Raw genomic sequence first — 19,644 nt, forward strand, 5'->3', positions numbered from 1 at the left:
TATAACAACACTATTTAAAGTCTATGAGTCACGAGAGACTCAACAGCATATAACATCACCACCACCACCATTATTTTAAGTTTTTAAAACTCTACAGGATCTTTGTTTATTTAAATCTATAAAAGGTGATTGTTGGACTTTAGCCAGCGAACTCACTCATGTTCCTTAGCGTGAGAGCTCATTTCACACAGTCTCAGCTCTATAATCAGTTTTCACTTTACTTAGACCCTTAAGTCAGAAAGTAAATACATGTCATCTCCAATGTACAAGAGTCCATTCTAGTCACTCCATAGCAAACCAGTTCTGATGTAAGACATATCTTGGGTTACCTGTTAGTTCTATTTTTCCATTACTACCACCTTTTCCTAGAAATAGCTCTATAAATCTGATCTTAGGTCTCTGTGAGTGAACGTCTGAGAATGAACACTCACTAAATGACGCACTGCCTTGTAGAACAAGGTGGTGTAGCATCGGGCGTGGTTTCTGTCACACACAGGGTCGCTGGGAGTTAAGAGTCCACTACTCGGCACCAAACAACCTCAACAACCTCCATAACCAGCTTTTGTACAGGGCACAGCTTGTCATTAGTGAAGTTCATTGTAACTCAAAGATGCCGTCAACCGCAACCCACCTTTACATGAGAAGTTTTCAACCTTTACGTTCCTGTATAGTTAAGTACTAAAGGGTTTTTTTCTGAAATTTAAACAGACTACTCTTTCTCCAGCTCTGGCGCATGTGCTTTTCTTCAGGATAATACCTGATTTGGAATTGTTTTTGTCAAATACGACTTTCCTTTCTAAAATTTTAATATTAGAGAGCTCTAGTGGCATAGTAGTAAGCTGTGCCTCTAACTCAAAGTCTGCACATCTCTGGCAGTTCAAGTTCACCAGCAGCTGCATGGAGAAAGACAGGCAGTCTCCTCCCCTCTTGATTGACAGCTTCAGAAACCCAGTGGAGGACTGCTGTGAATGGGAATGGGTGAGCAGATGAAAAGGGCACAATTCTTTTAGACTCTGGAGCAGACATTGTTAATCCTGTTAACACATGTTCAAGGGCCCATTATTTCAGAGGTGGATTGCCTACTTACTCCTGTGTAAGTGTGAAAGCTCAGCTTACACCTGCCCACCGTGGGTGCCCCTGCTGATATTTGAAATACTGGCAGCATAGCTTCCAGTATCACAGTACAGCCAACTGGCAAGTGACAAACTTCCTAATTGATCATTTCCTATCCTTTGTCAATTCAATCCTTTCTCCATCTATCACCATCTTCACTGTTGGTCCTGTGGTAAGGATCTTTATTTTCTTGATGTGGAGATGTAGTCCATACCGATTGGGAAAGTCTGTGGTCAGGAACTTATCCATAATGCTGAAGAGCAATGATGTCAGTTTGAAGACTAAGGTGCGCCTCCTTCACACCATGGTCTTCTTAATCACCTCATCAGAGGGCTGGACAGTGACAGTCCCCAAAGGGTGACAGATGAAGAATTGATGCCTTTGTGTTCCAATGTTGGAGAAGAGTACTGAATAGCCCTTGGACTGCCAAAAGAACAAACATATGTCAGAAAAATATAGCCAGTGTGCTCTTCGGACGCAAGTATGGCAGATCATCATCTTTCATACTTTGGGCATGGAGCCAGGCGAAGCTATGCCTCGGAAGGGGACGTCGTGCTTAGAAAGATGGAGGGTCATCGAAGGAGAGTAAGACCCCCAATGAGATGGATTAACGTGGTAACGTCAGAAATAGGCTTAAGTGTACCAGAGATGATGAGGACGGCACAGGATAGTGCAGGGTTCAGATCCACTGTTCATAGGGTCACAGTGAGTCGCATTCAACTTGAGGGCACCAGACAGCAACACGTCCTTCTCCCAGTTCAAACTCAGTAGATCAAATATTGTCAGATGTTACTGTTTTCATTTTTTTTAATGGAATTCTTCCTTTTGGTTTTATTTTGACTTACTATATTAAGTAGGAGAGTAAGACCCTCTGTGAAGTGGATTGATTCAGTGACTGGGGTAATTGGGATGGGAGTGTCAGAGACAGTGAGATTGGCACAGGATAGAGCAGGGTTTAGGGCTGTTGTACATAGGGTTGCTGTGAGTTGCAGGTGATTTGACGGCACATAACAACAACAACAACAAAAAAAACCAAAAACAACAACATATTAAGTAAGTGCACACATACTAATCTTCCCACATTGGGACTTAGATACCTTTTTTGTTCCACTGACCCATTAGAGAATATGAGGACATTTGCAGGTCTACTCTCCTGGAAAACTTTCCTACTGTAACCATTCCACCCCATTCAGGGTGTTCATAGACCCCTGTGTTGGACTTCTCTCGTCAGTGAAGACTGAACCTTCTTTTGGTGTTACACTAAGAGATTGGGGTTGGAATTGGAGTTAGGAATTGCAGTAAGAGGCTGGGCAGCACTCCTTTTGCTTTCATAAGAGAAAACTGTTATTTATAAAAATAAAAACAGCGATCTGAGTGCTTTTTTTACAGTTCAACTGTGTAACCCCCAGAAGGTAATGATGACACCGTGTGGTAGTGCTAATGGATTTAAATTTGCAATGGCAAAGGCTCCCTAGTGGCCTAATGAGCTAAATGTTGGGCTGCCAACCAAAAGGTTTGCAGTTCAAATACATTAGCTGCTATGTGGGGGGAAAATGAGGCATTTACAGCCTCAGAAACCTGATAAAGGGTTTGGCCATGAATCTAAACTGACTTGAAGAGTCGGTGGGCTTGGGATTGGTTTTTATCTACCTTCATAGTATTCTTAAGAGTTTAATGCACCTTTCAGCATATGGAACCTTTGCTCTAAGTGGGATTTACATGACGTTAATATTACAAGCACAAGTTACTGGTCAGTAGTTCCCTCTTATTTAAAACCATATTAGTTGAAAAGTTTCCATTGTTGACTTATTCGCTGCAGCAAGCAATTTGTGTGACATGTCAGTGGAACACATTCATAATGGTGGCCCCCTGGGTTTTATTCACATCAGGTATTTCCCTCCAGTATGAGGTGTAAAATAAGGAATAGACACTCAGCAGAGTCGAAAGAAAAAGGTTTCCTTGTTGTCTGAGGTGAATGGAAGGAGTTGTTTAAATTCAAAGAAAAGTTTCTAGAGTTCTCCCAACGAGCCCTAGTTTCATGTTTGGTACTCTAATTGGTTTGGAAAATCATTTCATGATCAAATATTACTTTATAAAGAGAGAAGTGTGGCATGGAAGCAGGAGCTTTCTACGAAGTGGAGACATTTATATGAGGCTGTTTAGAGCTAGTTTTTGTTAGGTTCAGTCCCAGCAAAGTCTGGCTGTCTCTCTGGGCCCAGTGACTTCCCTTGCATCTTCATTTTCCTTTACATGCAAGTAAATGCACTTCTGCTTTCTATGGCCTTAGTCACACTGTTGTTTTTGGAGTGCCATCAAGTCAACTACAGCTCATAGCAACCCTGTGAACAACAGATCTGAACCTTGTCCTGTTCTACACCACCATGACAGTCCTCACCGTGCCAAAGCTGTTGATACAGTCACTGTGTCAGGGTCTTGTTGAGGGTCTTCCTCTCTTCCTCTGACCTTCCACTTTTCCCCAACATGATGCCTTTTTTACTTTATTACCTTGGTTGCATGCCCTCTAAGACAGAGCTTGTTCTGTTGGAAGACAATGAGCTGTTGCCTATTATACTTTTCTCCAACACCACAATTCAAAGACCTCGATTTTTCTTAGGTAGTCCTTGATCGTAGATTTTCCCCATCCCTCATTTTATCACCACCTGGAGAGAACAATTATTTCATTAGAATGAGGGGAAACAAAGTTAGTGTGGAATTAGATGTGTGCCATGATGGATGATTAAATTCATGGTGAATGGAGAAGTGATTGAGGTTGTTAATTACAGCTTTGTTCAGTCCCACAGTCAACACTCTTGGCAACAGCAGTCAGGAAATCAGAAGACTTAATTGCATTGGGGACCTTAGGCCACTGTCATTGACCTCTCCCAAGTGCTGAGGAGCAATAATGTCAGTCTAGAGACTAAGGTGCACCTGATCCAGGCCATAGTCTTTGCAATTACTTACTGTGCATCAAAGATCTTGACAGTGAGTAAGGATGTCAGAAGAAGAATCAGTGCCTTTGAGTTGTGGTGCCGAAGAAGAGTCTTGAACAGACCATGGACCACTAGGAAAAGAAATAGGTCTGACCTGGAGATGGTGAAACCAGGTTTCTCCTTGTAGGCAAGGATTTTCAAGCTCCATCTCACACACTTTGGGCATGTCACCAAGAGGGACCAGTCAGTGGAGAAGGACATCAGAAGGGTGGAGGGATGGTACAGGAGAGGAAGACCTGGATGAGATGGATTGATACAGTAACTAGGGTAAAGGGGTAGGTGTGTCAGGATCAGTAAGACTGGATGAGGACAGCACAGGGTTCAGAGCTGCCGTACAAAGGGTCTCTATGAGTTGCAGGTGATTCGACGGCAGATAACAATAACAACAGGCATTCAATCCTAGGAAGCATTTTAAGATTACATTTAGAAAATAACTTTCTAATATCTATCTGTAGGCTTTTCTTTGTTTAGTCGATTTTGTTGGTATGGTTTTTTTTTTCCTTTTGGTAAGTAATTCTGGCACCATTTCTTCCCCTCTGTCTGTTTTTTTAGATAACAATCTAAATAGACCTGAAATGTGCTAACAAATGACTTTTAGAGTAATTTGTTTCCTAACCCATCCTGTGAATATCAATGCTAACAACAGTGTCTTGTGTTTTTTCTTTATTTCCTTTTTTTTTCCTTCTTGTTATTTTTTTAATTCACTGTGCTCTCCCCTCTACCCGTGTGAATAATTACATGTCTAGAAACAGCCATGGAGTGATTTTGCTGTTCTGAATGGGGGAAAGATTAATAGTGACATTTGGAAGGCAAGTATCCTGTCAGATTTTAGACCATTTAATACACTGGGTGGTTTTGCTTCGTTTGCCTTTTTTTTTTTTTTTTTTGCATGACTGTGGCTGTCCATATTTTTCTTTGTGAATACCATGCACTTGCAGGGCTGGTGCAAGGGGGCTTCTTACTCGGGCTGCTCAGTGCACATACATGCTGTAATCTTCTGATGGCTCCCCTTGTGAATGCCTTCTGACTGGCTGCCCGGTTCCCCATCGTAAGAACAAGGCTTGCACGGAGTCAGCACCCAGCAGCGTTTGCATGCTTCTTTGTGCCTCAGCTCATGTGCTCTCTGTGCCGTCAGCACGGAGGACCTGCCTCTCCTTTGCTATGTGAGGGAGCTTGGTGCATCCCTCTCCAGTCCACGTTAATAGGCGTCTCCTTTCCTCTAGGATTTGCACGCAGCCACCGTTAACCCCGACCCCAGTTTGAAAGAGTTCGAAGGAGCAACTCTACGCTATGCATCTTTGAAACTCAGGTAGGACCCGGGGATGGGCTGCTGGCACGTGTAGCTTTGTGCTGCTGGAATTTGTACCCCAACGCTAAGTCCAATTTCATGTTTTCCTTTGTAGAAATGTCCCACATGCTGACGATGATGATTCTTGTAGTATCAACAGCGATCCGGAATCCAAGGTGGGTAAGACATGTGCGTCCCGTGACCACAATGTCCCTGTACCCCAGCGATGACTTTGTTCATGACCTAATTGTGACAGACCTTCCAGCCTAAAGCCATGTTAGGGTTAATTATCCTCAATCCTCTGTATTTCTCACCTCCTCCGTACCTTAAGAAAACCTGTAGGTCGGGTTAGTTTCAGGTTTTCTGTAACCAAAAAACTCTGCCTTTCTCTTCCTCTATCTCACTTCTGGACAAGGAAGGGATGCAACATGGGTGGGCTTCCAAAGCCTTTGAAGATTAACCAAGTTCTGTCTTTAAGAACAATGAGAAGGGTAATTGACTAGGTGGGTACAAGACCCCCTCAAACCCCTTCCTCCAGAGTAGCTTCAGTCCTGTGCGTGTCCAGTCATACACACTGGAAGTAGAGCTTTTGATGAACTGGAATTCATAAGTCCAGGAGGAAGGCTTGTGCTTTATGATGGGGAATGAGAAGAAACTCTTGTTCATTGCTTCTGGCCTCCTGTGGGGCCATCCCAGCCTTGTGTGGCCAGGGCAGCACTGGCCATGTGCTCAGAAGGGCCCTGTGTGCGGGCTTAGTGCTATTTACAGTCATCGTCTTGAAATTCTTTCTTGTATTGTCTTTGCATATATGTTCTTATATATTAAGTACTTATATAAAGTAATGTCCAGTGGGACGGCAGGTCAGCTCTGGGGTTTAGAGCCTGGTCCCTCCTCAGCTGCCCATGCTTTGATTCCTCAGGACAAGCTCTTGGGTACTTCCCCCTGGTGCCCTAGGCCCTGCTAAACTTTCTCATCTCTGTCCCCACTGTCTGCCTCCTGCTGTCCTCTACCACAACTGGGCCATGAGACTGGTGGGGAGAGGAATTTGGCCAGGCATATGTGCTCCGTGGCGTTCGGAGATGGGCGTGGCCCATTTCAGGCTAACAGCCCCATGGGTTGTCCTCCAGGCACCAGAGCGGTGACGAACCCCTTGTGTGTTCCAGAGCCGGGTACCTAGTGTCACCCTGTAGAGGTTGCAGTGCCCTGGAGTCACCTATCGCCATGTGTGGGCTTATGGGAAGTGAGAACTCCTAGCTCCATGTCCCCACATCCAACCAGGGCATTTACGTCCATTCTAGGATGGCAGGAGAGGAAACCCAGAAGGTGATGGATTACACAGGTGAACCAACTCAAGAGAAGGTGCAGCCAGAGTGCTCTTTGGAGGCAAGAGTGACAAGGCTTTGCCTCACATACTTCAGACATGTTGTTAGGAGGGGCTATTTCTTGGAAAGGGACATGATGCTGGTAGGGTTGGCAAAGGAGGGTAGACCCTCAACCAAGTGGATTGACACCGTGACTGCTGCAGTGGGCTCTCGTGTGTCAGGAAGTGTGAGGATGGCGCAGGATAGCATGGGGTTCAAATCTTGTTCATAGGGTCACTATGAGTCGTACTTAACTCAGTGATACCTAACAACAACAACCGAATCATGGACTGGGTCAATACTCACCATTCAGATATCCCAGAATGTTACATAGCATTTTAAAACACCCTCCCAAGTTTAGAGGGAGCCCGCAGAAGAAAGGAGAAACAAAGTTCCCTTTTTTGGTTGTTGTTCATCATACCCCCATCCTCATGAATCATGTAAGTGGTGCCAGGGCCACCAGAAAATTCCACTCTGTGCCCCTGTCTTCTAGAGAGGGTAGAATGCCATCTAGATCCTCTTCGAGAAGAATCTTTGAGTTGTGGTATTGAAGAGCACTGAATATCCTGTGGACTGCCAGAAGAACAAAGAAAAGTGTCTTTGAGAGAGTACAGTCAGAGTACTACTTGGAGGCAAGAACGGCGAAGCCTCGTGCATGCGGCTAGGAGAGGCTGTTCGTTGGAGAGGGAGGTCATGCTTGGAGAGCTGGAGGATTAGCAAAAGAGAGGAAGACCTTTTGGGGTTGACAAGTGCCTGCAGCACTTGGGCTCAGGCATGTCAGAGATGACGCGGATGACACAGGATAGGTCAGGGTTCACATCTGTTGTTCACAGAGTCGCAGTGAGTTGCACCCGATGGCACGTAGAAACAGCAACAAAGCAAGTGTTCTCTACAAGGAACAAATTGCTTCCCTCAGTAGTTGAGCTCTAGAGGTGTTAGTCCATAGGGAGTTGCAGCGCACATCTAAAGGTGGGTGGTGCCTTCATTCACTGTTTGAATCCACGGGACTCTGGGCCATCTCCTCCTGTGTGATTTACAGCCTTGGAAAACATGCAGGAGGGTCAGCTGTGACGTAGTTCTGACCTGAAGGCAGTGAGTTCCCTTAGTTAAATGGGAAGCACCCTGCAGGCCCCAGACCTGGGCTGCTCCAGCACCATCTCCTCCCCCTGCAGGTGCCCAGTTGTCTTTGAGAATCGCAGACCTGCCGGCAAGGCCTCTGCTTCCCCTAATAGATTTTGCTTAAGTCTGAGCACATCCCGGCAGGAGGGCAGCAAGTGGTTCTGGGGCATTCTGCACAAGTCCTTGGTCTGCCATTAGCATGCTGGACCTTTAGAGAGAAAGCTTATGGCAGGAGATGAACACAGCAGTGCAGGAAGACAGGCTGGGAGTCATTTGCCGTAATACCAGGTGTTTGAAAAGGGCCCTCAGCAAAGGCCGAGGATGTGGAGTAGAGGTAGCTTCTGAGCCCACCACCAGTACGAGGATTGGGCAGGGGTCTGCTGTATCTGGGCCCAGCTTTCTCCTTTTTTTGTCCAATGTTGTATTGCTTGCTGAAAGTTTTCTGCTTCTCGTCTCTAGCCCAAGGCCTGTTGTGGATCTACTCTGTTCCTTTTAGAAGGAAGCCCAGCTTCATCATAAGAGTTCTCATATCCCCTTCACTCAGCTTTTCTTGAACCCTGACATCTTTATAACCAAGGACATCGCCTCCTGTGGGATTTAGTGCTTCTGAAAGCCCAGTAGAGGGTCAGCTGTGGTTCAGTTCTGACTCGATAGTATTCAATAACAACAGTAACTAAAGACCATTACAGAACTAACTATTCGCTAAGCTTTCCGTGGACTGGTCTAGCCAGTCTGGATGATCTTCAGCAACATTTTGCTCTCATGTGGTATTAACGATGTTGTTCAGTAACTCCTTCAGCCAGATGGGTGGGCACCAGGACCTCAGCAGTGGGCTCACATATGTGACAAATGATGAGGGCACACGGGACAGGATCGAGTTCAGGTCTGTTGAGCATGGGGTCTTTACAAGTCATACACTTTATTCCGCTTTTACCAGTTTTTCTCATTAGGTCCAGGCTGGGATACTATGTGGCTCTTAGTCCCTGCCTATTTTTAAATTAAAAACATGACTCGTTATCATAATCTTAAATACTTTGCTCTGTTTTCTTTTGGCTATTTTGAATAATGAGAAAAGAGTTTTTTTAAATTCTTGTTTATTCAAATCTAGCTTCCTCTCACTGATATTGCCTCTTGTGCCTGGTTTTCCAAGAGGCGTACCCTTTGCCATATTTGGGAAGTCAGTTAGTTGCCATTTCTAAATCCTTATTCTCCAGCTTTCCCTGTTCTCTTCCTACTTTAATATTAATAATCCACGCTAAGCCTTGTAAAGCTTTCCTTTCTCAACAGCTCTCAGTATGGGTCTGGTGAAATGCTTGATAAAAGGGATTTACCATTAAAGTAAGAGCCAGTTACAATCCAAATGTAGAAAACTTAATCTTTGAAAATATGCCCTAGTTCTTTTGAGGTTTTTTCCTATCCTTTGTGTAACGGCTCAGATTTCTATAAAGGAGATGGTTCTGCCACCTTGTGGGCAACAGTGAAAATGAACATCTTTTAATGAAACTTGTGAGGAAATTTCCACTTGGCGAAATTTGGTTTGTGTTGCAAAGTATTAGTGGGTGCTTGACCACTGACCCAGAGTTTGGAAGTTTGAGTTCACACAAGGTGCCTTGGAAGAAAAACTTGGTGATTTACTTTCAAAAACTCGGCGATTGAACTGTTGTAAGGAGCACAATTTGGTGACACACGTGGGGTTTCTATGAGTCAGAAGAATCATTTTCACGGCAACTGGTTCATGTTTCATTTGAGTGAGTGCCTGGTGGAAGAATGTTTGATGAACTTGCCTTAAGGTTGGAAGTTCGGATTCACCCCCAGGTGCCTTGGAAGAAAGGGCGGGCAATCTGCTTTTGAAAATCCCTGCTGAAACCCCGGTGGAACACAGCTCTGTGACTCACGTGGTGTTGATCTGAGGAGGAGCTGTTGATGATTAAATGTAACAGCAAATGAATAACATCAGGTCGGGGCCACCGGTGGGTTTTCAGAAGCAGTAGCTCGCATGCGAGGAGATTGTCCGCCTTTCTCCTGGGGAGCAACTTGGAGGATTCAAACTTCCAGAGAGGCCTTTGGCTTTGCAGCACAACTCCTTATGGACCTGACTCCCAAACCCAAGAAAGTACCGTCTCCACCTGCCTTCAGTTCTCGGTTCCCTGAGATGATGATAAGGTAACTCTGACTGGCTGCATCTTTGGGCTTGAAGTGGCAGAGATGTTGGGTGTCAGGATGAGTGAGGACCTGAAGGGTCATTGTTTGAGGGCAGACTCTGCTTTCTTACAGCCAAATTCACGTGGTCCAGTCCTGTGCGGTGTCTTTCAGACTTTGTTGTTGGATGTTCTAGCAACCTCATGTGACAGCAGAACTTGCCCTGGAGCAATTTGTTGGCTGTAGTATTTACAGGAGTAGATCACCATGCCTTTTATGCAGACCCACATCAAACTCAGACCTCAAACTTGCTGCTGAGCTCTAATGGCCTCGTGGCAAGAAGCTGCACCACAATCCCAAAGGGAGAAAGATGGGCAGTCTCCTCCTGTGTGATTAACTGCCTCTGAAAACCTGCCGGAGGTTCCGCCATGGGTCAGTTCTGACTCTGCAGTACACGCCAACAACAATTAGCAGTCAGGCGATCAGGAGACATATTGCTTTGTATAAGTCTGCAGTCAGGCATGTCTCTAAAATTATTGTTCCCCTCACTTTATATGACAGTTGGTCAAGAATAGGTGCTACCCCTTTTTTTCCTTTTTAAACTATAAACTGTCAATAAAGTAAGAAAGCTGTTTTGAATACATAAACTATTAAAAAAAACAACTGCAAAACAAACAAACTTGCTCCAGCTCTTAACTTCCCTCCATTGAGTTTCCAAGACTGAAAGTCATAGCAGGAGGAGACACCCATCTTTCTCCTATGCAGCATCTGGTGGATTTGCACCGCCATGATGCCCATTCGTCTGGTTAGCGCCGCTCATCGTGGAGCTACTAGGTAGGTTTGAATCAGCAGCGTCTTCATTCGCTGCTGAGCATTGAACTGCTTCCTCAGCCTTTACCTGTGGGCACCTGCTGATTGTATCATCAGGGCCAAGCTGTGGTGCTGTGTTTGCAAGCCCTCAGTCAGTGGTGCTGCTGCTGCTGCTGGTGCTCTGCAGATAGCGCTTTGAGTAGTGAGAGAAGGGACTCCTCTTTCTAACACACGCCAGTGGGTCCCATGCTGTCCCAGGCAATAACGTGCACGCTTTCATCTGTCTTTGGTGAGGAGCAGAGAGTGTATTTTTATCTTACCTTCCAGGGCTGTTGGAGCAGCTTGCAGCCAGCTCTCAGATGCCTGGCAGTTTCTGTCCAGTCAGTCATTGCTGTTTGTTGTGAGATGCCCGTCGAGTCAACCCTGATTTGTAGCAAACTTCTGAACAGCAGATCTGAACTTTGCCCTGTCCTGCACCGTCCTCACCATTTCTCACATGCGCTGCCCATTGTTACAGTCACTTTGTCAATCCATCTGGTTGAGAGGCTTCTCCTTCTCCGATCCTCCACCTATCCCAGCAGGATGCTTTTTTCTGAGGATATGAGATGTATGTGAGATGAAGTTTCACCATCCTTTGCCTCTAAGGAGCATCCTGGTTGTACTTCCTCCAAATAGACTTCCCTTTTGACAGCCCAGGGGACCTTGAGTTCTTGACGGCATCATTTCTTCTTCTGGCATCCGTACTTCCTGTCCAACTTTCAGATGCATAGGAAGTAACTGAAAAAGACCGTGACTAGGATCAGGTACACCTTTGTCTTTAAACTGACATCCTTGCTCCTTAAGCACTTGGCAAGGCCTTTGGCAGCAGATTTCCCCGTTGAACATGTCTTTTGATTTCTTGATTGCCACTACCATGGGTGTTGATTGTGGATCCAAACAAAATGAAATCGCTGACAATTTCACTCTCTTCTCCATCTGTCATGATGTTGCCTGTTGGTCCAGTGGTGAGGAGTTTTGTTTTCTCGAGGTTGAGATGTAATCCATACTTGCAGGCCTTTGAAATGAGAAATGGGTTTGCATGTACATTTGTAAAATCCAAACACTGGATTTCGTGAAATCTTTGTTACTCTTTGGTTATGTGTTGCTCCAGATGAAGAGAAGGGAGCAGAAATGATCCAATCCTTTCGTCAGTTGGATTGAGGCACTTTGTGAAATGAAAGCGCATGACATTCCACTATTCATCTCTTAGCACTATTTATCTGTGCCCTGCCTTGGCTCCTATTAGCATAGATTTTCATGAAGTATTTCTGTTAGAGGCTACTGATTTGATTAGCACTAATAGATAAACAGGAAGTGGTGGGGAGAGTCTTTGCTCATTCAGACTTATTTCTGGTCTGTATCGCAAATTCATTATCATTATGTAGCATTTATATGGGATTTTTACGCCTGCATATAGTTCTTATAGTTGATTTTTATTCATGTGATATGAGTTTTCTTCTTTCAGAAATCTTGATCTGTGTGAGAAAATTGGATTTGATGAGTATTGTTGATCCATTAATTTAGTGATTAATACCAAAAGGGGCTGTATAGTATAATGGTTAAAAGCATGGACTCTGGAGCCAAACTTCATGGGCTCGAAGAGATTATTTGCCAGATATCTTTAGGCAAGTTCCTTGGCTTGTCTGTTTTTCAGTGTCCTCATCTGAAGTGGATAGTAAAGTGAGGATAATAATAGCTCCTACCTCACCTTGCTATTCTGGACATCGGATGAGTTTATATATTATAAATGTGATATACAGTAAGTCCTTGGACAGCCCCTAACACATGCATTCTTTATGCATTCACCATTATTTCTGTTCCTACTACAAAGTTGCCACAATAGAGCAAGGACGTGGTTTAAAATCAGAGAACAAGTGCATCAGGGATACTTCCTGTCTACCTCCATACGTTTTCAGTCTGTACACAGAACAAATCATTCAGGAGTCTGGACTTTATGAGGAGGAATGTGGCATCAGGATTGGAGGAAGACTTATCCACAGCCTTCATTATGTAGATGGCATAACCTTGCTTGCCGAAACTGAGGAGGACCTGAAGTGTGGCAGAAGGCTAAGGGGTGTAGTTTTCAATATGGATTGAAGCTCAACATTAAAAGCAAAAATTCTCACCACTGAGCCAATTGGCTACACCATGATAGATGGAGGAGACATTGAGATTGTTCATTTCATCTTGATTGGTTCTACAGTCAACATGCTTGACACCAAGAGTTAGGAAATCAAGAGACAATTTGCATTAGGAAAATCTCCTCTCAGGGACCTCTTCAAAGTGTTAAAGGGCAAAGAGGTCAGTCTAGAGACTAAGGTGCGCCTGATCCAGGCCATGGTCTTCTCAGTTGTTTGCTATACATCAGAGAGCTGAACAATGACTAAGGATGACAGAAGAAGAATTGATGCCTTTCAGTTGTGGTCCTGGAAAAGAGTCTTGAACATACCATGGACCGCCAAGAGAGCAAATAGCTCTGTCCTAGAGAGGATGAAACCAATTTACTCCTTGGAAGCAAGGATTTTGAAGCTCTGTCTTATATACGTTGGGCATGTGGCTTGGAGGGACCAGTCCTTGGAGAAGGACATCATCATGACTAGAAGGGTGGAGGGACAGCAAGAGAGGAAGACCCTGGATGAGATTGATTGACTCAGTAACTGGGATAATGGGGGTAAGTGTGTTGGAGACAGTGAGATTGGCTCAGAATATGGCAGGGTTCAGAGCTGGTGTGTGTAAGGTCACTGTGAGTCACAGGGGACTGTGATACATAACAACAACTACAGAGAGGAATTAGCTACAGCTCCTACCTAAAGGAGCTGAAGATAACAGACAGATAGAGTGCATGGTTGCCAATGTTGAGCCGTGTACAGATTGATATGTTGGATTAAGGCAGGGCATCTGCCTTGGCTGGTGTAAGGGGTGGCTTCTCGGCTTCTTGGGAGGAGATGATATCTGAACTAGTCATAAAACATTAGGATGCATTTGCATTGCAACAAGGTTTAGTGATCTGAATTCGTTTAAGTAAATGCAAGTGTAGACATGTTAGAAATGAATTTACATGTAAATTTTTGTTCATTTTCAACAAACACTTTTAGGAACAGATCTTCTAAGATGAAGCCCATCTGTATTTCTCTGATACTACATATAGCATTGCTTTGAAACTCTGGTGGCATAGCACATAATACATTACATGGACACGGTCTGCTAAAGGAAAGGTTAGCGGTTCATATCCACTAGCTGCTCTGTGGAAAATCGATGAGGTGTGTCCTCCCGTAAAGATTTACAGCCTTAGAAACCCAATGGACGGTCACTGTGAGTCAGTGGGGTCCTCCCCGTGGGACCTACAGTCACCACGATAGATGGAGAAAGAATTGACGCTGTCAATGAGTTCATCTTCCTTGGATCAGCAGTCAGCAGGCTTGGTACCAGCAGTCAGGAAATCAGGAGACGTTGTTGCATTGAGCACGTCTGCTGTCAGGGACCTCTCCAAAACGCTGAAGAGCAGTGGTGTCAGCTTGAAGACCACAGTGAACTGTACTACTCAACAGCCCATGGTCTTCTCAGTGACCTGATATGCATCAGAACTGGACAGTGAATAAGGATGAAAAAAGACAAATTGCTATCTTTTAGGCTGTGGTGCTGGAGAAGAGTCCTGAATATCCCATGGACTGCCAAAAGAACAAAAGATACCTTTTGGGAAAAGTGTAGCCAGAGTGTTCCTTGGAGGCAAAGATGGTAAAGCTCTGTCTTTCACACTTTGAATATGTAGCTAGGTGAGGCTATTGAAAAGAGGCATCATCCTTGGAAAGATGTTGGCCAGTGAAGGTGAGGAAGACCCCAGCAAAATGGATGGACACGGTCACTTAAGCAGTGGGCTCTAGTGTGTTAGAGACGATGAGGATGGCACAGGATAGGGCAGGGTTTAGGTCAGCTGTTCCTAGGGTCACTGAATCATACTCAGCTCAGTGGCACCTAACAACAGCAGCATGGAACAAACTACCCCAGAACTTTATTTTGCTGACAGCCTTGTGGGTTCAGGCAAGGTTAGGTGGTGTGGGGTAGCTGGAGTTGATGGTTCACTTCCAAGATGACGTCTTCTTGCGGTTCTCTTTGTGTGACATTTCACCCACATATTGTGGGGATCCTCGCAGTGGTAATCTGCAGGTGGTCTACTAGCTTTCTTACATGGTGTCTGCTTTTAAGAAGCAGGCACTGAACCAGCAGGTGAGATAAAGATTGTGCTTGGAAATGACTTGGCTTCACTCTACCATATCCACCATGTTCTGGACAAGGCCATCACAGGCGAATCTGAAGGGTAGAGAAATAGGTACGCGTACGCGTGCACGCGCACACACACACGCATGCACGCACAGCGCTTCCTGCACATGGGATGTGAGGAAGAACTCTTCTTGAGGCTGTCTTTGAGAGACATGGTGGGCCCCCAGTGTCATTCCCATTTCACAGACGATCCCTCGAAACACACACGTTGAACTGAGAAACCAAGGTACCCAGCTAACAGTTAATTTGCCACGTCCCAGCACAATGGCGTGCAGGCCACACATATGTAGCTTCCAGGGCCACATTCACAAAGGGCAGTCAGGCATCATCCCACTCCATTCTAGGGAGAAGGAGCAGGAGGAGAGGAGGGCAAAGTCTTCCCCTCGAGGCGTGCAGTGTAGAGTGCCCAGTGAGCAAGGTAGACACGGGCACCCTTGAGCTTACTGACTGACCTGTAATGAGCAGGGCTCATGTGGAGCTGGTCACTGCAGATCAGTCAGTATAGGTCAGCCGGGACTCACCTGGCTTACTTAGGCAGGAATTGTAAATTTGAAACAAAAGTGTGTGATTCTCTGGGAAAGTGCTGCAGGGTTGGGAGAGAGGCACATGCCAGCCAGACCTAAAAGCAGAATCTCTGACTTAGTGGGGAACGAAAATGAGATTGTTCACTGCGGATCAAACCTCAGTAAGCCTGTGCTTACCTTGCTTGTAGGGTAAGCTGACAGTGAGGACCTGCCTGGCACAGGAGGTCCACGAAGCCAGGCGGCCTGGCCTGCGCCTGGCGTTTGCACTGCGTGGAGCTGGCCCTCGTGGCCCCTGTCCTCATTGCCGTTGGCCATGAATGCTCATTTTGCTTTCTAGCCAAGGGACAACTTGGTGTTTCCAAAACTGCCGTCCTCGCGTCGTTTGCCAGCACAGCCAGCACAATGCTGTGTTCCTGGCAGGGCCCAGGCTCCCTGTCCCTGATTAATGTCTGGTCACCACACTTGGCCAGAGGAGCAGTCGAGGAATTGGCAGGCACGCGCTGAGACCCAAGTTCTGAAGGGCGCTGTTGAGCAAGATGCATTGTCAGCCAGCCCTTGACAGCTGCGCCCTGTGGCAGGCAGATCTCGCACAATTAAGGTTAATCAGGGAAAGGCAGACACCTCTCTTCCCTGGGAGCACCTCAGGGGAGGAAGCAGGGGCGCTGAAATGTGGTGCCAAAGTTGGGGATCCAGAGAGGGCAGGGCAGCAGGTGTGTGAGCCGGTCCCCAGGACCTGGGTCATGATACTTACAGGACGGAGCAGTCCCAGGTGGAGCAGCAACTCTGTGGTGTCCAGCGGGCTCACGCCCGCGGGCAGGGCCAGGTGGTCAGGCCCAGACGTCCCAAAGCCAGGATTTCAAGGCTGCTCAGCAAAGAGCCAGCAGTTGTCAAGCCGAGATTTCTCTGAAGTTGTGGCCTGACCACCTCGTGACAGATGGTACCCTTGTACCGGTGCCCTCGAGTCAATGCCAACTCATCATGTTCATCCTCATTCATTGCCATCGAGTCCAAGTTGACTTATAGCTGCCCTTCAAGCAGGTTTGTGGAGGCTGTAAATCACGTGAGAGGAGTGTGCCCATCTTCCAGAGCAACTGGTAGATTCAGACCAGGGCACCTGAACTCCCTTCCCCCAGGTTGCTGAGGCTGTAAATCTTTACAGGAGGAGATTCCCCATCTTTCTCCTCAAAGCAGCTGGGGCTCAGTTCACCATCTTGTGTGTTACACACTCTCTCACCAGAGGTTTTCCATTTCTTGACTCAAAAAGCCACAAACCCATTGCTGTTGGGTCAGAACCAACTCACAGCTGATCCTCCACAGCATTCCTGAAGTTGTCAATCACGCAGAAAGGGATTGCCCATCAAGGAGCTGTTCGTTTATTCAAACTACCAGAAAGGCTCATCCGGCGGGTTAGCCGCAAAATTCCCTGTGGATTACAGCACCAGGGGAGTTGTTTACTGTCTTGTCTCTGCTGCTTATAAGGAAATCCTTCCAGTAGTCCTGCTTCCATGTTCTCAGCCTCCAAAATGACACCAGGAATGACAGTTGTCGACTGTTTGCAACGATTTCATTCACACATTCAACATCTATTTCTGTTACAGACAAGATTCTGTGAGCTCAGACCAAGGAGAAGGCCAGCAGAAAAAAAATGCAACAGGGAAGATGAGAACAAGAATTCAGAGTGGTAACTGCCCAGGCTAATAGGTTAAGTGTTGGGCTGCTAGCCGGAAGGTCAGCAGTTCTAGCCCACCAGTTGCTCCTTGGGAGAAAGATGGGCATTCTTCTCCCTTAAAGATTTACAGCCCCAGAAACCAGTGCAGGGTTCTCAGGAGTCAGTATCAACTTGTGGGCAGGGGATTGGGTCCTGTTTTGACTTTGAGAGAAAGGTGAGTTGCAACTGTGTATGCACTCGCAATGACCTCCTCTTGAAGGACAGATTTAAGGGAAATTCACTAAGCAGTGGTTCTTGTTTGTAGTGGCTGCCTTAGAACTGGCCACTATTTCATGGTGAGTTGCAACTGTGTATGCACTCGCAATGGCTTCCTCTTGAAGGGCACATCTGAGGGAAATTCACTAAGCAGTGGTTCTTGTTGGTAGTGGCTGCCTTGGAGCTGGCCACTGTTTCATGGTGATCACATGCACAATGCTCTGCATTACAGCCTAGTTCTGTGCTGGTCCCGTGGACTACCAAAACCACACAGACCAATCTCTCTTAGGGGAAGTGCAACCAGCATGCTCTTTAGAAGCAAGGGTGGTGACATTTTATTGTCAAGAAAGGTAAACGAGCAGAGAAAGAGAGGAAGACCCTTATCAAGAGGAGTTGACCCAGTGACTGTACCAATGAACTTGGACGTGGAGGAGATTGACGCAGGCAGGGCAAGGGCCAGATCCGTTGGTCAGATCCCCAGGGGTCAACCAGGAGGCTTAGTAGACTCAGCTGCACCTGCCAGCAATGGTCAGATGTTGGCTTGCTCACCCTCCATTGTCTGAAAAGAATAGAAATATTTGTCTCTGTGGTCCATTTTAATTCCTCCTTTTCTCAAACTGATGGGCCGTAGATTTTAGTTTTGTATTTCAGTGTGGCCTAGTGGGTGAGGAGTTACACTCCCAACTCAGAGGTAAGCAGTTTGAACCCACCAGTCGCTCTGTCTTAGAAAGATAGGCAGTCTTCTCTCATGTCATTGAGCCTCCGAAAACCTGCTCGAAGGTCAGCTCTGAGTTGGTTCCACTGTGCGTCTGAGTTGAGTCTGAGCCCCAGTTCTGTTGATGGTAAGCTGTGTGGCTTTCAGTAAGTCACTTGACCTCCCTCGACTTTGCTTTTTTTCAGTTTCATCAATGAACTGATGCTCTTACGTAGTGCAGAAGCCTGACACAGCTAATGTGAGACCAAATGAGATTCACGTATACATGCTTTGAATCTCCAAGTCTAAGCATGAAGCAGGATTTTTTTTCCTCCAATGGTTTGGAGTTGTCAGAGTTTTTTGGTTGTGTCCCCCTACCCTTTTAATACTCTAATGGACTCCATTAGTTGCATCAATTAAAGTGAGTTAGCAATTTTGGCTTCTGTGTGGATAAAGTCAAATGAAGGGGTCAGAGCTGCTTTTTCCTGGTCTAGGTTTAGGTTTTGCATGAGCACAATTAAATGTTTAGGGATTCCCATTCTTCTCAGGGTTAGCCCTAATTTATTATGATTCACACAGTCAAATGCCTTTGCATAGTCACTAAAGCACCAATAGACATCTTTTCTGGTATTCTTTGCCTTCAGCCAAAAGAACAAACAGATATGTCTTGGAGAAGGTGCAGCCAGAGTGGTCCTTGGAGGCAAAGGATGGCAAAGTTCTGTATCACGTGTTTTGGGCAAGTGGCTGGGAAAGGCTATTTCTTGGAGAAGGACATCATGCTTTGGGTCATTAAGACCTTCAACCAGGTGGATTGACAAAGTGACTGTAGCGATGGGTATGATAGTGTCAGAGATTGTGAGGTTGGCACAGGGTAGGACAGGGCTCAGATCTATTGTTCATAGGGTCACCATGAGTCATACTCGACTGCATCAACAACAACATGGATGAAGTAAGCTAGGGTCAGTGTGAGGTTTACCTCAGTCCAAGGTGGTGGTTGTTGTCAGTTGCCATAGAGTGGATCTGGCTCATAAGGACCCAGGGAACAACCAGAAGAAACACTGCCTTGTCCTGTGGGCACCTCACAGTCACACTCTGTCGTCTCGGAGGCCCTCCTCACCTCCACTCCCTGGGCTTAGAAATCATTATTTTAGCTGTGAAAGTTTAAAACAAAACAAACAAACAAACAAAAATGTAATAGCTGGCATTGAGCAGTATAATATTCTTGTTCCCAGACCCATCAAAAAAATTAAAATGAAAAATATATGGTCATGTACTGGTTCTTAATGAAAATTCAGGTAATGCATGCTCGTGCTGTCAGTTATGTGGGAAATTTTAATCTAATTTCCAGAAGGGAGACCGTGATGG

General features: G+C 45.8%; 1 protein-coding gene across 1 annotated transcript in view; it reads left to right on the forward strand.

The window, feature by feature from the left end:
- Positions 1 to 19,644, forward strand: part of APBB2 (amyloid beta (A4) precursor protein-binding, family B, member 2) — a 256,008-nt gene that overhangs the window by 109,764 nt on the left and 126,600 nt on the right. Inside the window, exons 4-6 of the mRNA XM_006898190.1 lie at positions 4,850 to 4,912; positions 5,327 to 5,412; positions 5,507 to 5,567. Of these exons, the coding sequence (XP_006898252.1) occupies positions 4,850 to 4,912; positions 5,327 to 5,412; positions 5,507 to 5,567 (210 nt within the window). The remainder of the gene's footprint in view (positions 1 to 4,849; positions 4,913 to 5,326; positions 5,413 to 5,506; positions 5,568 to 19,644) is intronic.

This window comes from Elephantulus edwardii, unplaced genomic scaffold, assembly GCF_000299155.1.
Source record: "Elephantulus edwardii isolate Elephantulus edwardi_28Jun2011 unplaced genomic scaffold, EleEdw1.0 scaffold00222, whole genome shotgun sequence".
Taxonomy (NCBI): Eukaryota; Metazoa; Chordata; class Mammalia; order Macroscelidea; family Macroscelididae; genus Elephantulus; species Elephantulus edwardii.